This window comes from Myotis yumanensis, unplaced genomic scaffold (genome assembly GCF_028538775.1).
Source record: "Myotis yumanensis isolate MYYU_CA2020_CCGP unplaced genomic scaffold, mMyoYum1.0.hap1 SCAF_1, whole genome shotgun sequence".
Taxonomy (NCBI): Eukaryota; Metazoa; Chordata; class Mammalia; order Chiroptera; family Vespertilionidae; genus Myotis; species Myotis yumanensis.
Window position 1 is genome coordinate 186,795,433 of NW_027223752.1, and position 17,412 is coordinate 186,812,844.

A 17,412-nucleotide genomic window follows, 5' to 3' on the forward strand; every position below is an offset into this window, starting at 1 on the left:
TTGGGGTTTTGATGGATGAATAGGAGTTTACTGGGCAGATGAGGAATGTGAAAAGAACTAGGATTGAAAGTGTGAGTCCTAAGAGGGATGTTGGTTGGATGTAGGAGCATAGGGTGCAGAGATTTGGACCATAATCTATAGAGACATGAGTGATATGGCATCATACATATGTAGTATACAGTAAAGGTGTTAGCTTTAAAATTATTCCTTTTTTTTTTTTTAACATCAATTCCAAAAAGTTCAGAAACAACTGGCCGACATGTAAATTAAAATGAACCTTTTGGGAAAGCCTATTACTTTGGTGGGGCATGTCCAAAGCTGTTGTAAGAGCAAAAGAATCCTCTCTTGAAGACAGAAAAGATTCAAGTTACTTCCCTTCAGGTGATCTCCTTAGTTGTCTCTAAATTGGAATATTTGGCTTGAGTACAAATACCTACTTTCTCCTTACCTACTATTTTTTTTAACATTATATTTATTCATGTATTTACTATTATTTAATATTACCTAAAATTTTTTTAAATATATATTTTATTGATTTTTTTACAGAGAGGAAGGGAGAGGGACAGAGAGTTAGAAACATCGATGAGAGAGAAACATCAATCAGCTGCCTCCTGCACACCCCCTACTGGGGATGTGCCTGCAACCAATGTACATGCCCTTGACTGGAATCGAACCTGGGACCCTTCAGTCCGCAGGCTGACTCTCTATCCACTGAGCCAAACCGTTAGGGCTCCTTACCTACTATTTCGACAGGTGGAGACATACCTGATCTTGACATTGCCTGTGTGTGATTTGCTACATACAGTAATTCAGTAAGAATATATATGTATATTCTTTTTAGTTTTCAATTACAGTTAACATTCAATTTTATATTAGTTTCAGGTGTATAGAATAGTGATTAGACATTTATATAACTTATGATAAGTCTAGTACCCATCTGCCTTAAAAACATACATAGTTATTAGAATATTATCGACTATATTCCCTCCACTGTACTAGTAAGATTCTATTTTTAGGGCACTTTCAGAATTCGGTCTGTACTCTTGAGTTTTGATTATTCGGTAATGCAAATTTTGCTAACTTGATTAATAATGAAAATTAGGTATTTTTAATCTTCCTATGAGATTTTTGGATAGTGGTCATTTAATTACAGAGCAGAAAACAAATATTTAAACTCTTCAGAGTTCTTTGCTGTATTTTGCATTAATCTTTGTTCTCCCAACTCCTGGGCACAGGCTAAACAAGCAAATAATTACTTGTTGAGTAAAGAAGTACCTAGAAACTGCATTTTCTTCTGGGTGTACTGCATGAACCTGCAAGTCCCAAAGCCCAAATAATCCAGCCAAGGCATTTGGGATTTCTAACAGGTCTATTAATGACATTTACTGTTACCCTGCACGAAACGCCTAGCGGTGTGTAAAAGACACACCCCGACCTCCCACACAGCAAACTCGGACACCTTGTAAAGATGATTCACAGCATTTATATATTCTATTAGTACAAGGACTAAAAGTCATTAAAATGAAATGAACCCTGGGCTGATCTAACACTTCCCAACTCCCAGTATTTTCAAATAATCGTGGTAAGGTTTCAGGATTTCAAAGAAAGCAAGCAAAGCAAAACCACCCCTGTTCCTTAAAACACACGTTACCTCCTTCGTTAGACGAAAACTTTTCAGGAGAAAAGCAGGCACGGAAAACTCTCACTTTGGAAAACCCATCCTAAACGAGAAAGAACTAATCGCCAGTGGCCTCGGCCCGCCCGCCGGAGGTGGGCACGCGTGGAGGCGGCCGCCGGGGAAACCTCAATGTCACCCGGGCGACGCCGGCGGGCGGAGCGGTCGCAGTCCGTGCCCGCGCGCAGCCGCCGCGGCGCCCCGCGGCCGGGCGACGAGCGGGGCATCGCCAGGCGCCGCTCCGGGCAGAGCGGAGGAGGCTCGGAGACCGCACCGCGGGGGAAGCCTCCTTCCTCCGACGGGGAACCGCTCGGACTGACGGGGCAGCGGGTGCGTGTCTCCAGCCCCACCTCCACGCCGCAGGCGCGCCGGGCACGGTCGTACCACCCCCGCCGGCCGCCCGGCCCCCGCCCGCCGCGGAGGAGTGCAGGTCGGGCGGGGGTGGGAGCCAGCCCGGAACCCCCGGGGGGCGGGGCCGAGGAAGGGAAATCTCTAGCCGCGCCTCCGACACCGCGCTCCTTGTTCTCGATGGTCCCCGCGCGGCCGTCTTATCGAACGCCACTTCCGGTTCCTTTTAAAGGCCCCACGCTGTGCGGCGCGGCGCGGCGCAAGCCAGAAGGTATAAAAGGGAGCGAGAAGGCGGGACCGAGGAGGAAGGGGGAAAAAAAAAATAGCTGTCGAGGGGGCGGGGGAGGTGCAAAGGGCGCGCTCGCGCGTCACGTGACCGGGACGCGCCGTTCTTCCGTCGGCCATTTTAGGTGGTCCGCGGCGGCGCCATTAAAGCGAGGAGGAGGCAAGCGCGGCCGCCGCTGCTGCCGATTCTTTTTTAGTGCCGCGGCCGAGAGCGGGAGTGCGCGCCGCGCGAGAGCGGGAGGCGAGGCGGGCAGGCCAGGGAGAGGCGCAGGAGCCTTCGCAGCCGCGCGCGCCTTCGCTGCCTTGTTGTGTGCTTCGCGCGGTACGGCGGGCGCGCGGCAGCGGCGGGGATTACTTTGCTGCTAGTTTCGGTTCGCGGCGGCGGGTGTCGTCTCTTCGGCGGCGGAGGCAGTAGCACGATGTCGGAGGAGCAGTTCGGCGGCGACGGCGCGGCGGCGGCGGCAACGGCGGCGGTAGGCGGCTCGGCGGGCGAGCAGGAGGGAGCCATGGTGGCGGCGGCGCCAGGGGCATCGGCGGCGGCGGGAAGCGGAGCCGGGACCGGGGGCGGAACCGCGGCCGGAGGCACTGAAGGGAGCAGCGCCGAGTCGGAGGGGGCGAAGATCGATGCCAGTAAGAACGAGGAGGATGAAGGGTGAGTAAGGGGCGGCCCGGGATAGCCAGGCCCAACTCTCCCCCCTCCCCCTTCCCGCTCCCCGCCATTAGGCCTCGCTCCCGCTCTCCGCCCGCCCTCCGGGTCCCCCTGCAGCCGCCTGGCGCTGTGCCCCTCTTCTCGCCGCGGGGATCCCCGGGGGCGCTCACTGCCTTCGCCCCGTGCTGCCCGCCGCCCCCTCCCCCATCACACACGTTTCCACCTTTAGCCATCACCACGCTGCTCCGCGGCCCGCCCTTATTCCCTCCCTTGCCCTGCGTCTCCTCCCACCGACTTAGCCGCCAGGATTTTTTCCCGCCTGTCGAGGGCACCTTCCACCTCCACCCCCAGTCTTGACTGCTCCCCGTTTCTGAAGTCCCAGGGCATAAAAAACGCAAACAGATACCAAGCCTTTATGCAACTAAGGTTTATTTGGGGCGACTCGCTCCAGCATCCCGAGACGATGCGATTGTTTTATAAAGTACATGCTTGGGGGAACGTGTAGGCTTCCACCTGTGCTCCCGTTTCGGCTTCAGGCCAATTTTTATTTATTTATTTTTTAGTAATTTTGAATAAGTTTCGCCCCGATCTCTTCGCTTTTTTACTGTACACTATCGCACAACGGCTTGCTTACCCTAGCCCCTATTTTTCAGCCTAGGGGACAGATTGGACGAGGCGAAAGTCCCCGAATCGCCTCGCCTGTGGGTGCCTTGGTTCTGCCCCACGGGCTCTGGGTCAGTTCCCGGTCGGCGGGGCCGGCCCTGGACGGGAACTGTTCAGCCTCGGGCTGCGGGCTGCCCTGCCCCCACCCGCCGAGCTGCACTCACCACGCACCCTTCTCTCGCTCTCAGCTGCTGGGTTCCCCCATGGTTCATACGGATGGTACTCTTACCCACTTTACTTTTTCTGTGCCATTTCCATTTTTTTTTTTTACAAAATCCTTTTTTCCCCACCCGGGGCCCAGGATCCTTTTTTGGTCTCTCTTGATTTCTCCTTCCTGCTCTTACCCACTGTTACAGGAGGCCCACCAGCCTTTTAAAAAATGAACAAATCCTGTCTTATGCTATGGCATAACTTTTTTGTTTTGCAGGTTTTTAAATAGTAACTTGCTACCTCCCATTGGAAATGGTTGTGCACCTTACTTAAAGCTGCACTTAATAGATATTAAAATGCAGCATTTGGGAGCGGGAGTTAGCAGGAGGGACTAAATCGGGGTTCTTGGTTGGGTTTTCTTAACTCCTGTTACTACCGATCTTGGGTTAAGCTTCCAATCCTTTTTGTAGTGTGTGTGTGAGAACTTATTTCATTATAACAAGGGGAAAAGTGTTGGAAGGTAAAAGCAGTTGGGAAAGAGCACAAGATTTGGAGGGAGGAGAGAGAAGCACTGTGGAGTACAGGATTTAATCTAAGCCCAGGCAGACTTGTCCGGCTGTTTGCTGACTGCTGACTGGGAGACTGGAGGTGGGATAGGAAACTAGCCTTTCTTAATTAATCTTGAATAATGTATAGCTTAATTTAAGAAAGGGATATGTTAAATATTTGGAAACTTAAGCCTTACTATTTTGGTTTTGGTTTTCTGAATTCTGTTATTTGGGCAGAGGTACCAAAATGAGTAATTGTATAACTTGCTCTTTGGGGCAGGCTTCCTGTTAACCTTGATTTTTCAAATCACAAAGTAGCTGCCTTTGTAGTTATCTACTGTTGAACTGAAGTGTAAATTAATTAAAGTTTTTAACCCTAACAATGTCAAAAACTAAAACTAGAATTTTGATTGGTTGCTGTACCGGTTGTTAATTCCCTAGCCATTCAAACTCCTCCCCACGACACTCTGAAGCAGCGACGGCACAGCGGGAAGAATGGTAAAACTTTTACATTTTATTTCTGTATTATAAAGGTTTCAATAGTCATAACTTGGAGAGGCTGTGTTTTGGTTTGTTGCCCATTGACTCCCCAGGAAATTCTAGACATTAGTACAGTAGGATATCTTGTACCTGGGATATAAAACCTTTTTAGGTATCATGAGTGATCTTTGGGCAAAACTGATGCTATTACATGGTTTTTGTTCTGTGGTAATGCATGTAATTGTGGTTTGGCCAATTAAAGCTTAATATAATTAGTAATGATTTTTTTTTTAATCTGGGCAAGAAAAAACAACAAATTTCTAATTTTATTTTTGTTCTTAAGAAAAAGATAATTTTGGAATTATAAGTTTAGTGCTAAGTGTGAAGGTTACTTGATATAAAATCTTGTGTTTAAAATGTCTTGCATGTTAAATACTGAAATATTCTGGAGATGTCAAAAGTAAAATAATTTTAAAAGTAGCATTGTGTATATATTGTGCAAAACTGTATTTTATCACCAAACCTATTTATTTACAAATATACCTTTAAGAATTGATATGTACTATTCAAAGGCGGGCTGATGTGGCTTTCCACTACAGCTCTTAAATTAGATTTTTTATTTTGTGTGATTTGGCTGGAATGTTAATTACAGTTGGTTGACATGTTCACAGTTGCATGACTTCTCTTTGGAAGGCTAGTAGATTGACTGTTTTTTATATTATTCCTTTTCTCTAAAGCTCGGTCTTTCTTTAGGATTATATTAGAGTTTTCCATGAGTTTTTTTATCCACCACTACTGGAGCATGGAGGGTCAGTAATTTGTAGATAGCTGACTTATCTGTACAAATTACATTCTACAAAGAGCCCAGTTGGGATAACATTTAACTTGAGCTTTTCTTGTTACTGTATTCTCATCCACGGAAATCTGTCCAGTTTTATATTGGAGATAAAGCAGACTGGAAGCAGCAATAGTCTAAAGGGAAAAGCAAAAGAAGAAACTGGGGTCAGAGTTGGACATAAAAAATAAAAATGTTTCTGATGAAAATTATACTCTCTACTGATACTTTACTGCTAATAGTGACACACTAAGATTAAAGGATAACTGTACTTGGTTTTTCTACTCCATTATATATTTCCAAATCTTGTGTAAGCAATTATTTTCAGTAATTTGAAAGGACCATAAACTTAGGTTATTGTTTTACTCGTGTAAGAATTATACTTGCCTTGCTATCTAATACTATAACTTCACAAGTTTTTTGAGTGGCCTCTCAGGAAAAATTGGAGTTAAGTATTTATAGTTTAATGAAAGTTTTAGATTCAGTCTGATTATTACCTATTGAAAATAGGAGGTGCACTTTAAGCAAATTTACATTTAACAAATAATGCTTTTCATTTTTAAAGTCTTAATATTTGACCTTTTAAAATTATTTCCCACCCAGCCTCATCCTATTAATATAATACTGTTTTACTTTTTGAACAACAAAAAGAAATCTCAAGACCATTAAACAACTTTTTTGTGTCTGTGCACTGGCCACCCTATCTATTCTTTTTCCTTGTCTTCCTGTTTGAGGGACATTGGGCAGCAATTTCATAATAGTCTCAATAGTGAGGATAAGACTGCTTACTAGATATAAAATCATGTAAATTTAATTTCTTAAACATATTTCTGCATGTATTTCTTTTTGTAATTCTAACTTGGGAATAAAGTGATTACAGTTTCATCCTAAAATATCTTTAAAATCATTGTGTTGTAGACTTAAAAGTTTTCTCAAAATCTGAATATAAGACTAAACAGCTGTTTTGAGGAGGGCATGCCTGTTACATACCTCGAATAGATGTTTCCACAGTTTACTATGGGCTTTTGGAGTAATTATTTTCATAATAAAATGCCTTCCTGAATTCACTTTAATCTTTCCAACTTTAATATCTTAATTTTTATTAAGAAGCTTTTGCATTGGAGTTTCCTCTTTGGGTATGGACTCATGTTCTCTACAGGGCTGCAGTTCCGTTAAGATAGATGCTCGAAAATTAGTGTCTGGCAAAATGGACATGCCATGTAGCAAAGCAATTTTTAAATTCTCATGCTCAGTGGAAAACTGTAATTAGCTTTTAGATACTTTTACAAAATAGGTACATTGACTGGTTTGCATTGGATTGGGCAGGAAGCAAAATAATTCTATTCAGTTATCATAGCAATACTTTTCCAATAATAGGATGTTTGATCTAATCATTAGTGTATAAACGCTAGTGTGATTAGCCTGTTTGGAAATTTTGTGAATGCTGCTATAGGTTCTCTCCTTTTAATTTTTAAGAAATGGGACTATACGTTTTTGTTTTAAATATTCGAGATCGTAGTATACGCTGGTGCTTTGGGGCATTCTGAACACTATTTGCTCTGTAAAACAATTTTAGAACAGTCTCATGCCAACTTTACTGGCCTTTGAGTCAGTAAACTTGAGACCCTGAGTAGATGGGGTTTGAATTATAGCATTCTTTGGAACCTTTGACAGGTTTCCAGTGTTTAAATTATAACAATTGATGTCCCCAAATCTTGAGGTAATGAACATAAAAGATACTATAAAAATCACCTGACCTTTTGGGTTTGGAATTAGAGAATGTTGAAGTTTTTCGGTGCTCATTTTTGAGATAAATATATTTGCCTTAGCCTGTTTTTCCTCAAGTCGTGTGACATCTATAAACTAGTTGTTTATTCACTGTGTAGTTTTTATATTGCCTGAGTGTTCTGTCATTTAAGGCTGCCCTAATATAAGAAAGTCTTTTCTATTGTGAATTATGACCAACATGTAGGATGGTTCATTTTAGTCTTCAAGTGATACATGCCATACTTGAAAACATGTAAAAAGGAACTTTTTTCCTATTCTACTTAAAGCTGTGCACCTCAGATGTGTGCAAGTTCACAAATGGAGTGAAACATAACTTTTGTTAGTTCAAAGTTTTATTTCACTTTAGTTCTGCTTCAACATTTTAGTAGATAGGGCACTGAACTGGATGCTGGAAGCGTGGGATCTGTTTCTCTTACTTCACTTCCAACAGTGTGGTCTCAGGTAATATAACATGTTTGTTACTTGGTTTGCTGATCTATGTGTTGGAAACAACTGCTCACCACAGGAAGATTGACTACATAGCTTGCTTTCAGTTTGTGTGTATTTGTCCTGTGTCTTAATAGTAGATACTGCCAGTGATTTACTCCTGTGGAGTAAAGGTAAGCATGTTTTAGTTTCTGGAGTATTATATTGTACATTGGAGCTAGCTATTTAAGACTGGGGTGGGGTGGGAAGACTTATTGGCAGTGTTTGGCCAATAGTTAGGGTGATAGTTTAAAGTATTGGGTCATGTTCTGTAAATTCCTGCTTACCTAGACTTGAAACTATCACAAAGCCCAAACAACTAGAAAAATCCCCCTTTAGCCCTTTGAAAAAGGTGAAAACTATTAGCAAGTAATAAAAAAGCAACCAACAATGTCATGGGATGAATCTTCTATAATTTTTCCCTTATACTATTAAAAAGTTAAAGAACCGCAGGATTCTTAAATTTCATCAGTAAAGATAAAAATCATTTTCTGAGTTTAGTGTTGATATTTAAATTGATTTCCAATGCATATTGTTATAGAATAGTAAATGTAGTAATCTCAGTTAACCAGAACCTTAGCCTCTAGGTTAAGGAAACCCTATTCCTTAACCCCTAGGTAGATTGGACTTACAAAACTTGAGAGTTTATTTGAAAAGTAAAAATACAAGATGTCATTCCTGCCTTGGAATGAAATGAAGAAAAAGGGGAGATTTGAGGTTATAACATTTAAAGTTTATTTAAAACCTGTCATGTTTAGTTTATTACCTATTATGTTTTCAACTTAGTTTTCTTTTGTCATTTCAGTTCATTCTAAAGTATAAAGTAATGACATTTAATAACATACTAAGCTAGAAAAATTAATGTTTTTTAATGACTTGTTAAAAGTTTGTAAACTATTTCTAAAGGTATGTTTTACACAGAATCTAAAATGATTAATGTGATACTATTTAGTTGAAAAAAGTAAACCCATCCCTTCCATTATAGGTAATTGGTGGCTTTAAAATCTATAATTTCTAAGGGGAAAAAAGTGTTGGTGAGATTTCATTATACTTAATTTAAGATTTTAAAGGAATAACTACAGTGATAAAATACCAGGAAATTTATTTAAATAAAGGTTAGTGGTATGCTTGAGTAACATTTTGAAAGGTGACAGTGATTGGCTAGTCAAGTACTTGAAATGTAAATCACATTTACATTTAGTCGTATTTTTTAAACTGTCAGAACTTGTTATGAAACCACGTACTTCATTGATCGTGATTTGTTCGGAAGTGTTTGAGAGTTATAGAATTTGGTGGTGGGGGGCGGGGGCGGGGAGCGGGTTCCCTATTCCAAAATTGAAAGTCTAATGATGCTTATAATTTTATCTTGAATAAGATATTTCACAGTAAAGACTTGTTAGGGAAAGTAACTTGAAATAAAATACTGTTGGTTTTGGAATGTTAAACCTAATGACCTCAAAAGTACAGAGAAAAAGTTCCTTAGATGGGGAATAAAATAGAAGTATTATATCAGAGCATTTCCCACCAACCAGCTCTGCTCCATATGTATTGCCTTTTATATTTTGAAATTATTCCTTACTAACATTAACTGGTGTAGAGTACAGACTGCTGTTTATGTAGAGACACAGTAGTCATAAGATGATTTTTGGAATTAAACTTTAGTCTTAGACAACCTGATTTTCACTCTACATACATTTTTTTACATGGGATACTTAAAAATTTCTGCGTTAAGTCTGAAAATAATCTTAGGATCCATTATATAAAATTCATCCTGACCTTTCCTCTTAATGTTGGAAATGTCATATAGTTTATGCAGATTTAAGTTATGCCATTGAATACATGAAAAAGGCTTTGTTAAATTATATTTAGATATTTAGATTGTGCTCTACCACTTCTAAATAATAACTTATTTTCATTTAGCATCAGACTATGTTCTGTGCCCTTTTAAGGTAGGTTCTTAGTCTTTTGTTTTATAGATGTGGAAACAATCATGGAATTTTTTTCCCCCTTTGGGGTCACAGTTAGTAAGTGGTAGAGGTAGGATTTTGGTTTACTGCCTCTGAATTTATTTTCTCTAAAGTATATCCTACAAAGCAGCCTAAATTTCTAAAAGACACTGGATAGCATTTAGATAAGTCATTTGCACTCAATTATATAAATTTTGCCTGTCATTTACTGTAATATGGGGTAAAATCAATATCAGTAAAAGTAGAGACTTCAATTGTTGAGTGGGTGTTCTAAATTGAATAGTATATTGCCTTTGGGGTGCTAAATACCTTATAGGTAGAATTCAAAAACTAAATGGTTAATAAATTACTGTAGGTGGAGTCCTGCATTTTAATTGGGGTTATTGATTTACTTTTAAAACTAAAGATCAAATTTTAAACTGTATTCCAGCATTAGGAGCCCATTTTTGTTGCTACTTGAACAAATCTTGTGATGTAGTTATAACTTGGCTGCTTAGGATTTTTCTGACCTTCTATCTGTACTTCATTGTAAAGTGTTTGCACATCTCTGCAGGAGTGACAGCATCTTGGAAGTCAGTCTTTGTATTCAAGGCAGCAGAGGTAATCTGGATGGACAATAGGTATTGTGCTTTAAGCAAGATACAATAATATAAAACATAGAAACTTTAAATTGGTATCATCTTATACCATCTCAATTTGAGGGAGAGCATGTCAGAGTGCTGATGTTCTAGAGAGGCAAAATAAGTTCCCATTTATCCAGAATTCAGATAACACTTTACTGTACCATACTGTGATGTTTTGGTGTACCTATTGAGTAAAAGATGGAATGTATTTATATTTAATACATTCCATTTAGCACAGATCGAATGGACTTGGTACAGTTTGTGTTCATTGTAGTATATTTACTTGTCTGGTAATCTGTTATGCAGCAACCATGCTTAGAGCAGAAGAAAAAGTGAATTTTGGCTTACCAAATGGAAATACATTTGCCTCAGAAGAGCCACTAAAACTCTTACTCAGACTACTTATACTTTACATAAAATTTGGAAAGTTTGAATTTCACCTACCTATCCTACCAAAATGGGTGGTGGAAGGCCTTTTAGAACAGCAACTGGTGATTAACCTGGCAAAAATGGAAGTAACTTGTTAAAATTGCTAAGACATGGGATGCACTAAGTGTGTTAATAAATAGCTCTAATTTATAGTAGCATGATATATTTGGGATGACTGACCTGAACAGTGTCAAATCATAATTACTCTACTTAATTAAGGCAGAAGGATGATATGTTGTAGATGAAAATATTTTATTCCAAATAATTGAATGCTAAAGAACAGTTGGAGAGAGATTTGGGAAGGCTGGCAGTGCCTTAAGGAAGGTGGAATATTTGGCTTTCGTTCTTTAAAGGTGCTGGATAGCTGAAGTTTTCTACATGTTTTGCTCTAAATATTTTGAGAAATAGTAATCTTAATATGTATAAATTACAGTTGGCCAGAATATTTTATATTCTGAAAATGGAATTTGATGGATTAGGAAGGATAGCATCTTCAGTGACCTTTTCAGTTCTAAGGTAGACACAGTTAACGACTTCTCTATCAAGGACTATTAAAGGTGGGAAGTTTCTTTGGAGAGCACTTTTATAGGGCTAGTTAATGAATTAGTATGCTTATCTAATATTTAAGAAAACTGACTTCCTATGCTGTAAAAAAGACATTCGGGGCTTGTGAGTAATAATAGAACATGCCTCATTCTTGGTGTTAGAATTTATTTCTTTGCGATTGTTTTTTTCTTAGTTTAAGATAATCCAATATAAACATTGCCTTGGTAAAATAAAATTAAAACTAGTTTTGTCTCAAATACAAAAGCCTTATTTTAAAAAGCTAAAGTTGAAAGGCAAGAAAATTCTGTGTCTGGTCTGTTTCTTAGATATTTAGAGGCTGAAATAATTTCAAACCTAAATTATTGGTGAAAAACTACTATTTACAGAATTGGTAATTTAAAATTTAAATTTCAGCTTGAAGTTGTTTCTGTTCTGGAACTTGTAATGGATAAATGAGCAAGAGGTCATTGCTTTACTAGTCAGTTTTCTCATCTTTAAAAAGAGTTACGTCCTAACCTTGAAAGTGTAAATGTTGGTAATGAATTTTCATCTACGAAGGAAGTTCTCTGGATCTTTAGGTTAAAAAATAAGGTGTTTAAGGCAACTTAAATGACTAGGATTGGATATTACAAGGTGTATTACTTGAATGAAAGAAAATGTAATTGAAAATACCTCAATTCCCACCTCCCCCCATTGAATTAGCAATAAATGTTAATAACCTATACAACATGGATGTTTTGGTTATGTTCATTTGATTATAAAATACAAAAAAAGGGTTAATAAAGGTTATTTTAAGCGTGGAAATTTTGTCAGAGAAAATCCAGAAAGTTAAGCGTATAAATGGCCCAACTCTAGAAACATGTACAAGTTGAAAACCTGACCTGAAGTGGGAAGCACAATGTATGCCTTAAGTAAGACTTCTTTTTCATTAAAAGTTAACTTTGTTATTAGAAGTAAAAATAAGTTCATGGGTAAAATAGTAAGATCAGTAACACCTCAGTTAATCTGGCATCTTTAGGGAGAAGTAGAAGCAAGATCTTATTCTAGGGATAAAATTGGCTTCTTGTTGCAAGAATTGGCTTTAGTGGTAATATTTTAAAACCCACAAGATGTTGATATTTTCTGCTTTAATTTCTTTCCACAGCTGGAAGTTAGTACCACATCCCCATCCCTACCCCGACCCACCCCAGTTATAAAGATGATAAATCGGTGAGCAAGGATGATTTTATTCCCTGATGAAATTGTTAGCCCTCACATAACAAATTCTGACAGTTTACCCTTAAAATAAAAATCTCCAGTCCTGTCTCTTTAAAGGGTAGAAGGTATGTCATATGATAGTTCTTTTGTGGAGGGGGACATAGGGCACAGATCTAAAAAGGATCACAGAGTTGCTAGATCTGAGCTTTATGGCCTTTTGCTGTTTACAAAAAGATAAATTTTTTTGTAATATATATTTTTGTTCTTAAAGTGTCTTAGTGGTTTCTATTTACCACCAGTCACTTTTAGCATTTTAATGGTTTACATATTTTATTGCTGGTTAACTGAGGTTCTACTGTAAATAAGTCATCTAGGTTAATTAGTGGATTGTGCTTCAATGGATAATTCTTTTTGTTCACTGAATTGTTCAAATGATCACTTTTGTCTTTATGAAGGACTTCACATGAAAAAACTTGGTTAACAACTTAATTGTGATGTGAGATTTAGAATTTTCCATTGTATGTGCTAAGAGTTTTGTTAATGAGAACTATTAAGTAGGAAGGAAGCTCAGCATAGACACGCTGTCACTGATCAGTGGGGAATAAATAGCCTTTTTATACGTATAATGAAGGTTTGGAAGGGAAATTTGAAGCTAAAATTCTGTATTTGCTGTTACCAACATTTAACTTGTAATTTAAGAAAGACTTAATGTACAGGTTTTTTTTTTTTTTTACTTTGGGGGAGACATTTATCTTTGCTAAATCAAAAAACTTAATCTGCTGCTTGCTCACTATATTGTAATTATGCAGGCGCAGCAGTGATAAAGCAAAACTTTCCAAAACTGGAATAGGGTGTTCTTGATATGTGGTTATGTAGGAAGAATGACATTTTCACATACTGCCCAGTAAATTGGTGCAGTCTGAAAAAGGAGATTATTGATGTCGATACTTAGGGCAAAGTTTGTTTTTGTTTTTTTTTTTGTTTTTTTTTTTTAGCATTTTAATATTGCTTTTTGTCTTTACAGGAAAATGTTTATAGGAGGCCTTAGCTGGGACACTACAAAGAAAGATCTGAAGGACTACTTCTCCAAATTTGGTGAAGTTGTAGACTGCACTCTGAAGTTAGATCCTATCACAGGGCGATCAAGGGGTTTTGGCTTTGTGCTGTTTAAAGAGTCGGAGAGTGTAGATAAGGTAGTGTGTTATGTGTTCTGATTAATTAATAATTAAAAATGTTGATAGCTTGATAAAATTAATTTGCCCATTTGTGATTTTCCCTTTTGCAATAATATGAAGAGATACAATTCTTGCCAATACATTTAATGAAGAGTTAAATTCAATAATTGTTTACTGCACCAACTATAGTTCGGATAAAAAATTTAAAAATATGCCCAAGTATAAAAATAATTTATTGAATACGTGTATTCTGTGTGCCAGGCTCTACTAAATTAACATTAACTTTAAAAATATTGAGACTTAAAAGATGACTAATAAAAAGGATGCGCTGGGACAAGTTTATAGAAGTATAGTTTTTTTTTTTTGTTTTTTTTTTTTGAAATTTGCTAGGCAAGAAACTTAACTGAGTCATTTTGACTTGGACTAAGGAGAAGAGGCAATCATTTTTCTATTGCTGATAGTTAGAGATGATGTTTTGTAGTTACTGATTTTGGTCTCCCATCCTGGTTCTTACCTTTATGTTTAAATACTGGTGTCACATCACTACAATTTGACAGTTTAATCATGAGCCAGTCAACATATACCTAGCCTTCGCTATATTAATTTAACTATAATTATATTTAGATAAGTTAATAATAGTCTCTGAACTTAAGATATACATATTTAAAATAAAAAACTTCAATTTCCTTAGGTCATGGATCAGAAAGAACATAAATTGAATGGGAAGGTGATTGATCCTAAAAGGGCCAAAGCCATGAAAACAAAAGAGCCTGTTAAAAAAATTTTTGTTGGTGGCCTTTCTCCAGATACACCTGAAGAGAAAATAAGGGAGTACTTTGGTGGTTTTGGTGAGGTATGTGATATTTTGACCCAGTTTTCTTTCCAGATTAGTGGAATATAATTGTCACATTAAGGGTTTTTTGAAGTTTTAAACATTATGCAGTTATTTTTGCAATGATATTTTGAATGATTAGCAGATCTTTAAAGGTTGGATGATTGCATTTTTCCATTTATTGAACTATATGCATAGCACTGCTGTGCACGGTAAAAAAGATGAAATAGACAATCTTATCTCATAGAGTTTACTATGTTAATAGAAAAAATAAAACAACATGAAGAAGAAATCCAGATTGGATTACCTGAGAGAAGGAAATGGTTCAGCTGAGATTAGGAAAAGAATGAATTAAGAATAGGGTTTGGTGTCTTCTAATTTAAGTGCTTGTATATGTTCAAATTTTATTAGTCTAAGTATAGACAGTGAAATAGTGAGATAGAAGTTTCTTTTGTGGATTAATGATTTAAAGCTGAGAAATATATGACTTAGAGCTGCAAATATAGTTTGCAGATATAGCTTGCAGGCATCTTTTGCTTGATTTACAACTGAAGCATGTTTTGATAGTATTTAGAAGTGGAAATATTTCCCACAAAAATCTGAATATCTAGCTTTCTTAAATATTTATAAGAGTAAGCAACTTTGGAACTGCTTTCTTGTATGCAACAGCCATCTAAGGGGAGTAGAAGTTTCAAACTTTGGGCAATCATATGTTCTTCAGTTTTCAGTGGTCCTCAACACTCTCTATTTTCTCCCAAATGCGGTCTCTTTTATTCTGTTTTTCTTGAAATTGACTTTCCTTCTGCTTGTTCTTGATGGGCATTTGAGTTTGTGACCTTTGAATTAGATAGCAAATATTAGTCCCTGTGATGCTTGTTTTTATAAATATGTTTGAAGACATTTTAGGTAAGAGTGGATGTTCTAATTGGATGGATTCTTTTCAAAGATTAGAATTAATGGAGAGGGACACAGCATATTAGAGCCTGAGGGCCAAATATATGTTTTCTTTGTGCACTTATCCCCACTAAAGTTGTGCTCTTATTGTTAGTAATGCGCAAACTAAGGCATTAAACCTTATTTTTTTATACCAGGTGGAATCCATAGAGCTCCCCATGGACAAATCCAATAAGAGGCGTGGATTCTGCTTTATAACCTTTAAGGAAGAGGAACCAGTGAAGAAGATAATGGAAAAGAAATACCACAATGTTGGACTTAGTAAAGTAAGTTAGCTTTCATTTAATTGCAGACTTATAAAACTAGCTTTTTAAAAAGTATAATCATACAGCTTTTTGTAAAGGCTTTCTTTGGTATGCTTGTGCTTTATTTATTTATTTATTTATTTATTTAAATATATTTTACTGATTTTTTTACAGAGAGGAAGGGAGAGGGATAGAGAGTTAGAAACATCGATGAGAGAGAAACATCGATCAGCTGCCTCCTGCACACTCCCTACCTGGGATGTGCCTGCAACCAAGGTACATGCCCTTGACCGGAATCGAACCTGGGACCCTTGAGTCCGCAGGCCGATGCTCTATCCACTGAGCCAAACCGGTTAGGGCATGCTTGTGCTTTAAAGATGTTTCATTGGCTCCTTGTTTGTCACAGTCATTGATCAACTTTTTTTGCTTTGATTGGGGAGCAAGACAGAAACTAATTTTTTTATTCCTCATCCAAGGATATTTTTCCATTGATTTTTGAAGAGAGGGAAAGACAGAAATATCGATGTGAGAGAAACACATCGATTGGTTGCCTCCTGCATGAGCCCTGACTAGGGCCCAGGGCCGGGGAGGAGCCTGCAACTGGAGGTATGTGTCCTTGACTGGAATCAACCCCCGATCTTTTGGTCCGCAGGCTAAGGCGGGAACTAATTTTAAAAAATATATTGTTTATTGATTTTTAGAGAGAGGAAGGGAGAGGGAGACAAAGACAGAAACATTGATATGAGAGCGAAATATCGATCGGCAGCCTCCTGCACGGCCCCAACCAGGAATGGAGCCCGCAATCCCAGGCATGTGTCCTGACTGGGAATCAAACTGGCCACCTTTCAGATGATATCCAACCAACTGAGACAAACTAGCCAGGATGAAACATTTTTTTTTTTTTTTTTGAGTGAATTTTTGTCTAGGCTTTACCAAAATACATTTTTTAAAAAGTAGGATGTAGTGCCGAAACCGGTTTGGCTCAGTGGATGGAGCATCGGCCTGCGGACTGAAGGGTCCCGGGTTCGGTTCCGGTCAGGGGCATGTACCTTGGTTGCGGGCACATCCCCAGTGGGAGATGTGCAGGAGGCAGCTGATCGATGTTTCTCTCTCATCGATGTTTCTAACTCTCTATCTCTCTCCGTTCCTCTCTGTAAAAAATCAATAAAATATATTTTAAAAAAAAAAGTAGGATGTAGTAATGTATTTCAAGCAAATAGTTTTTGATAACAGAAGTAATTATTTTTTTAAGTACTAATGGTTTTAGTTGGTAAACAGATTAGCCAGCTGTATTTTAGACAGTATTGGCCATTCTGAATTCAAAACAATACTATTTTTTGATTCAGTATAATATTTTTCTTTTTTTAGTGTGAAATAAAAGTAGCCATGTCAAAGGAACAGTATCAGCAACAGCAACAGTGGGGATCTAGAGGAGGATTTTCAGGAAGAGCTCGTGGAAGAGGTGGTGGTAAGCTAGAGCCTAAGTTTACTCTATCTTAAGCTTTTCTGCTTTTTAATTATCCTGAAGTAAAGATCTTTGCTGATCTTCTGACTTTAG

The 17,412-nt window shown here is 38.3% G+C and overlaps 1 protein-coding gene across 5 annotated transcripts in view; it reads left to right on the forward strand.

The window, feature by feature from the left end:
* Positions 1-2,421: 2,421 nt before the first annotated feature.
* HNRNPD (heterogeneous nuclear ribonucleoprotein D) overlaps positions 2,422-17,412 on the forward strand; it is a 17,855-nt gene continuing 2,864 nt past the window's right edge. Inside the window, exons 1-6 of one of the 5 annotated variants that reach the window (XM_070394045.1) lie at positions 2,422-2,960; positions 4,760-4,816; positions 13,673-13,841; positions 14,515-14,676; positions 15,747-15,875; positions 17,223-17,322. In XM_070394045.1, coding sequence (XP_070250146.1) covers positions 2,728-2,960; positions 4,760-4,816; positions 13,673-13,841; positions 14,515-14,676; positions 15,747-15,875; positions 17,223-17,322 — 850 coding nt within the window. In that variant the 5' untranslated portion in view covers positions 2,422-2,727. The remainder of the gene's footprint in view (positions 2,961-4,759; positions 4,817-13,672; positions 13,842-14,514; positions 14,677-15,746; positions 15,876-17,222; positions 17,323-17,412) is intronic. The other 4 variants (XM_070394038.1, XM_070394064.1, XM_070394055.1 and 1 more) reach the window with 4 other exon arrangements.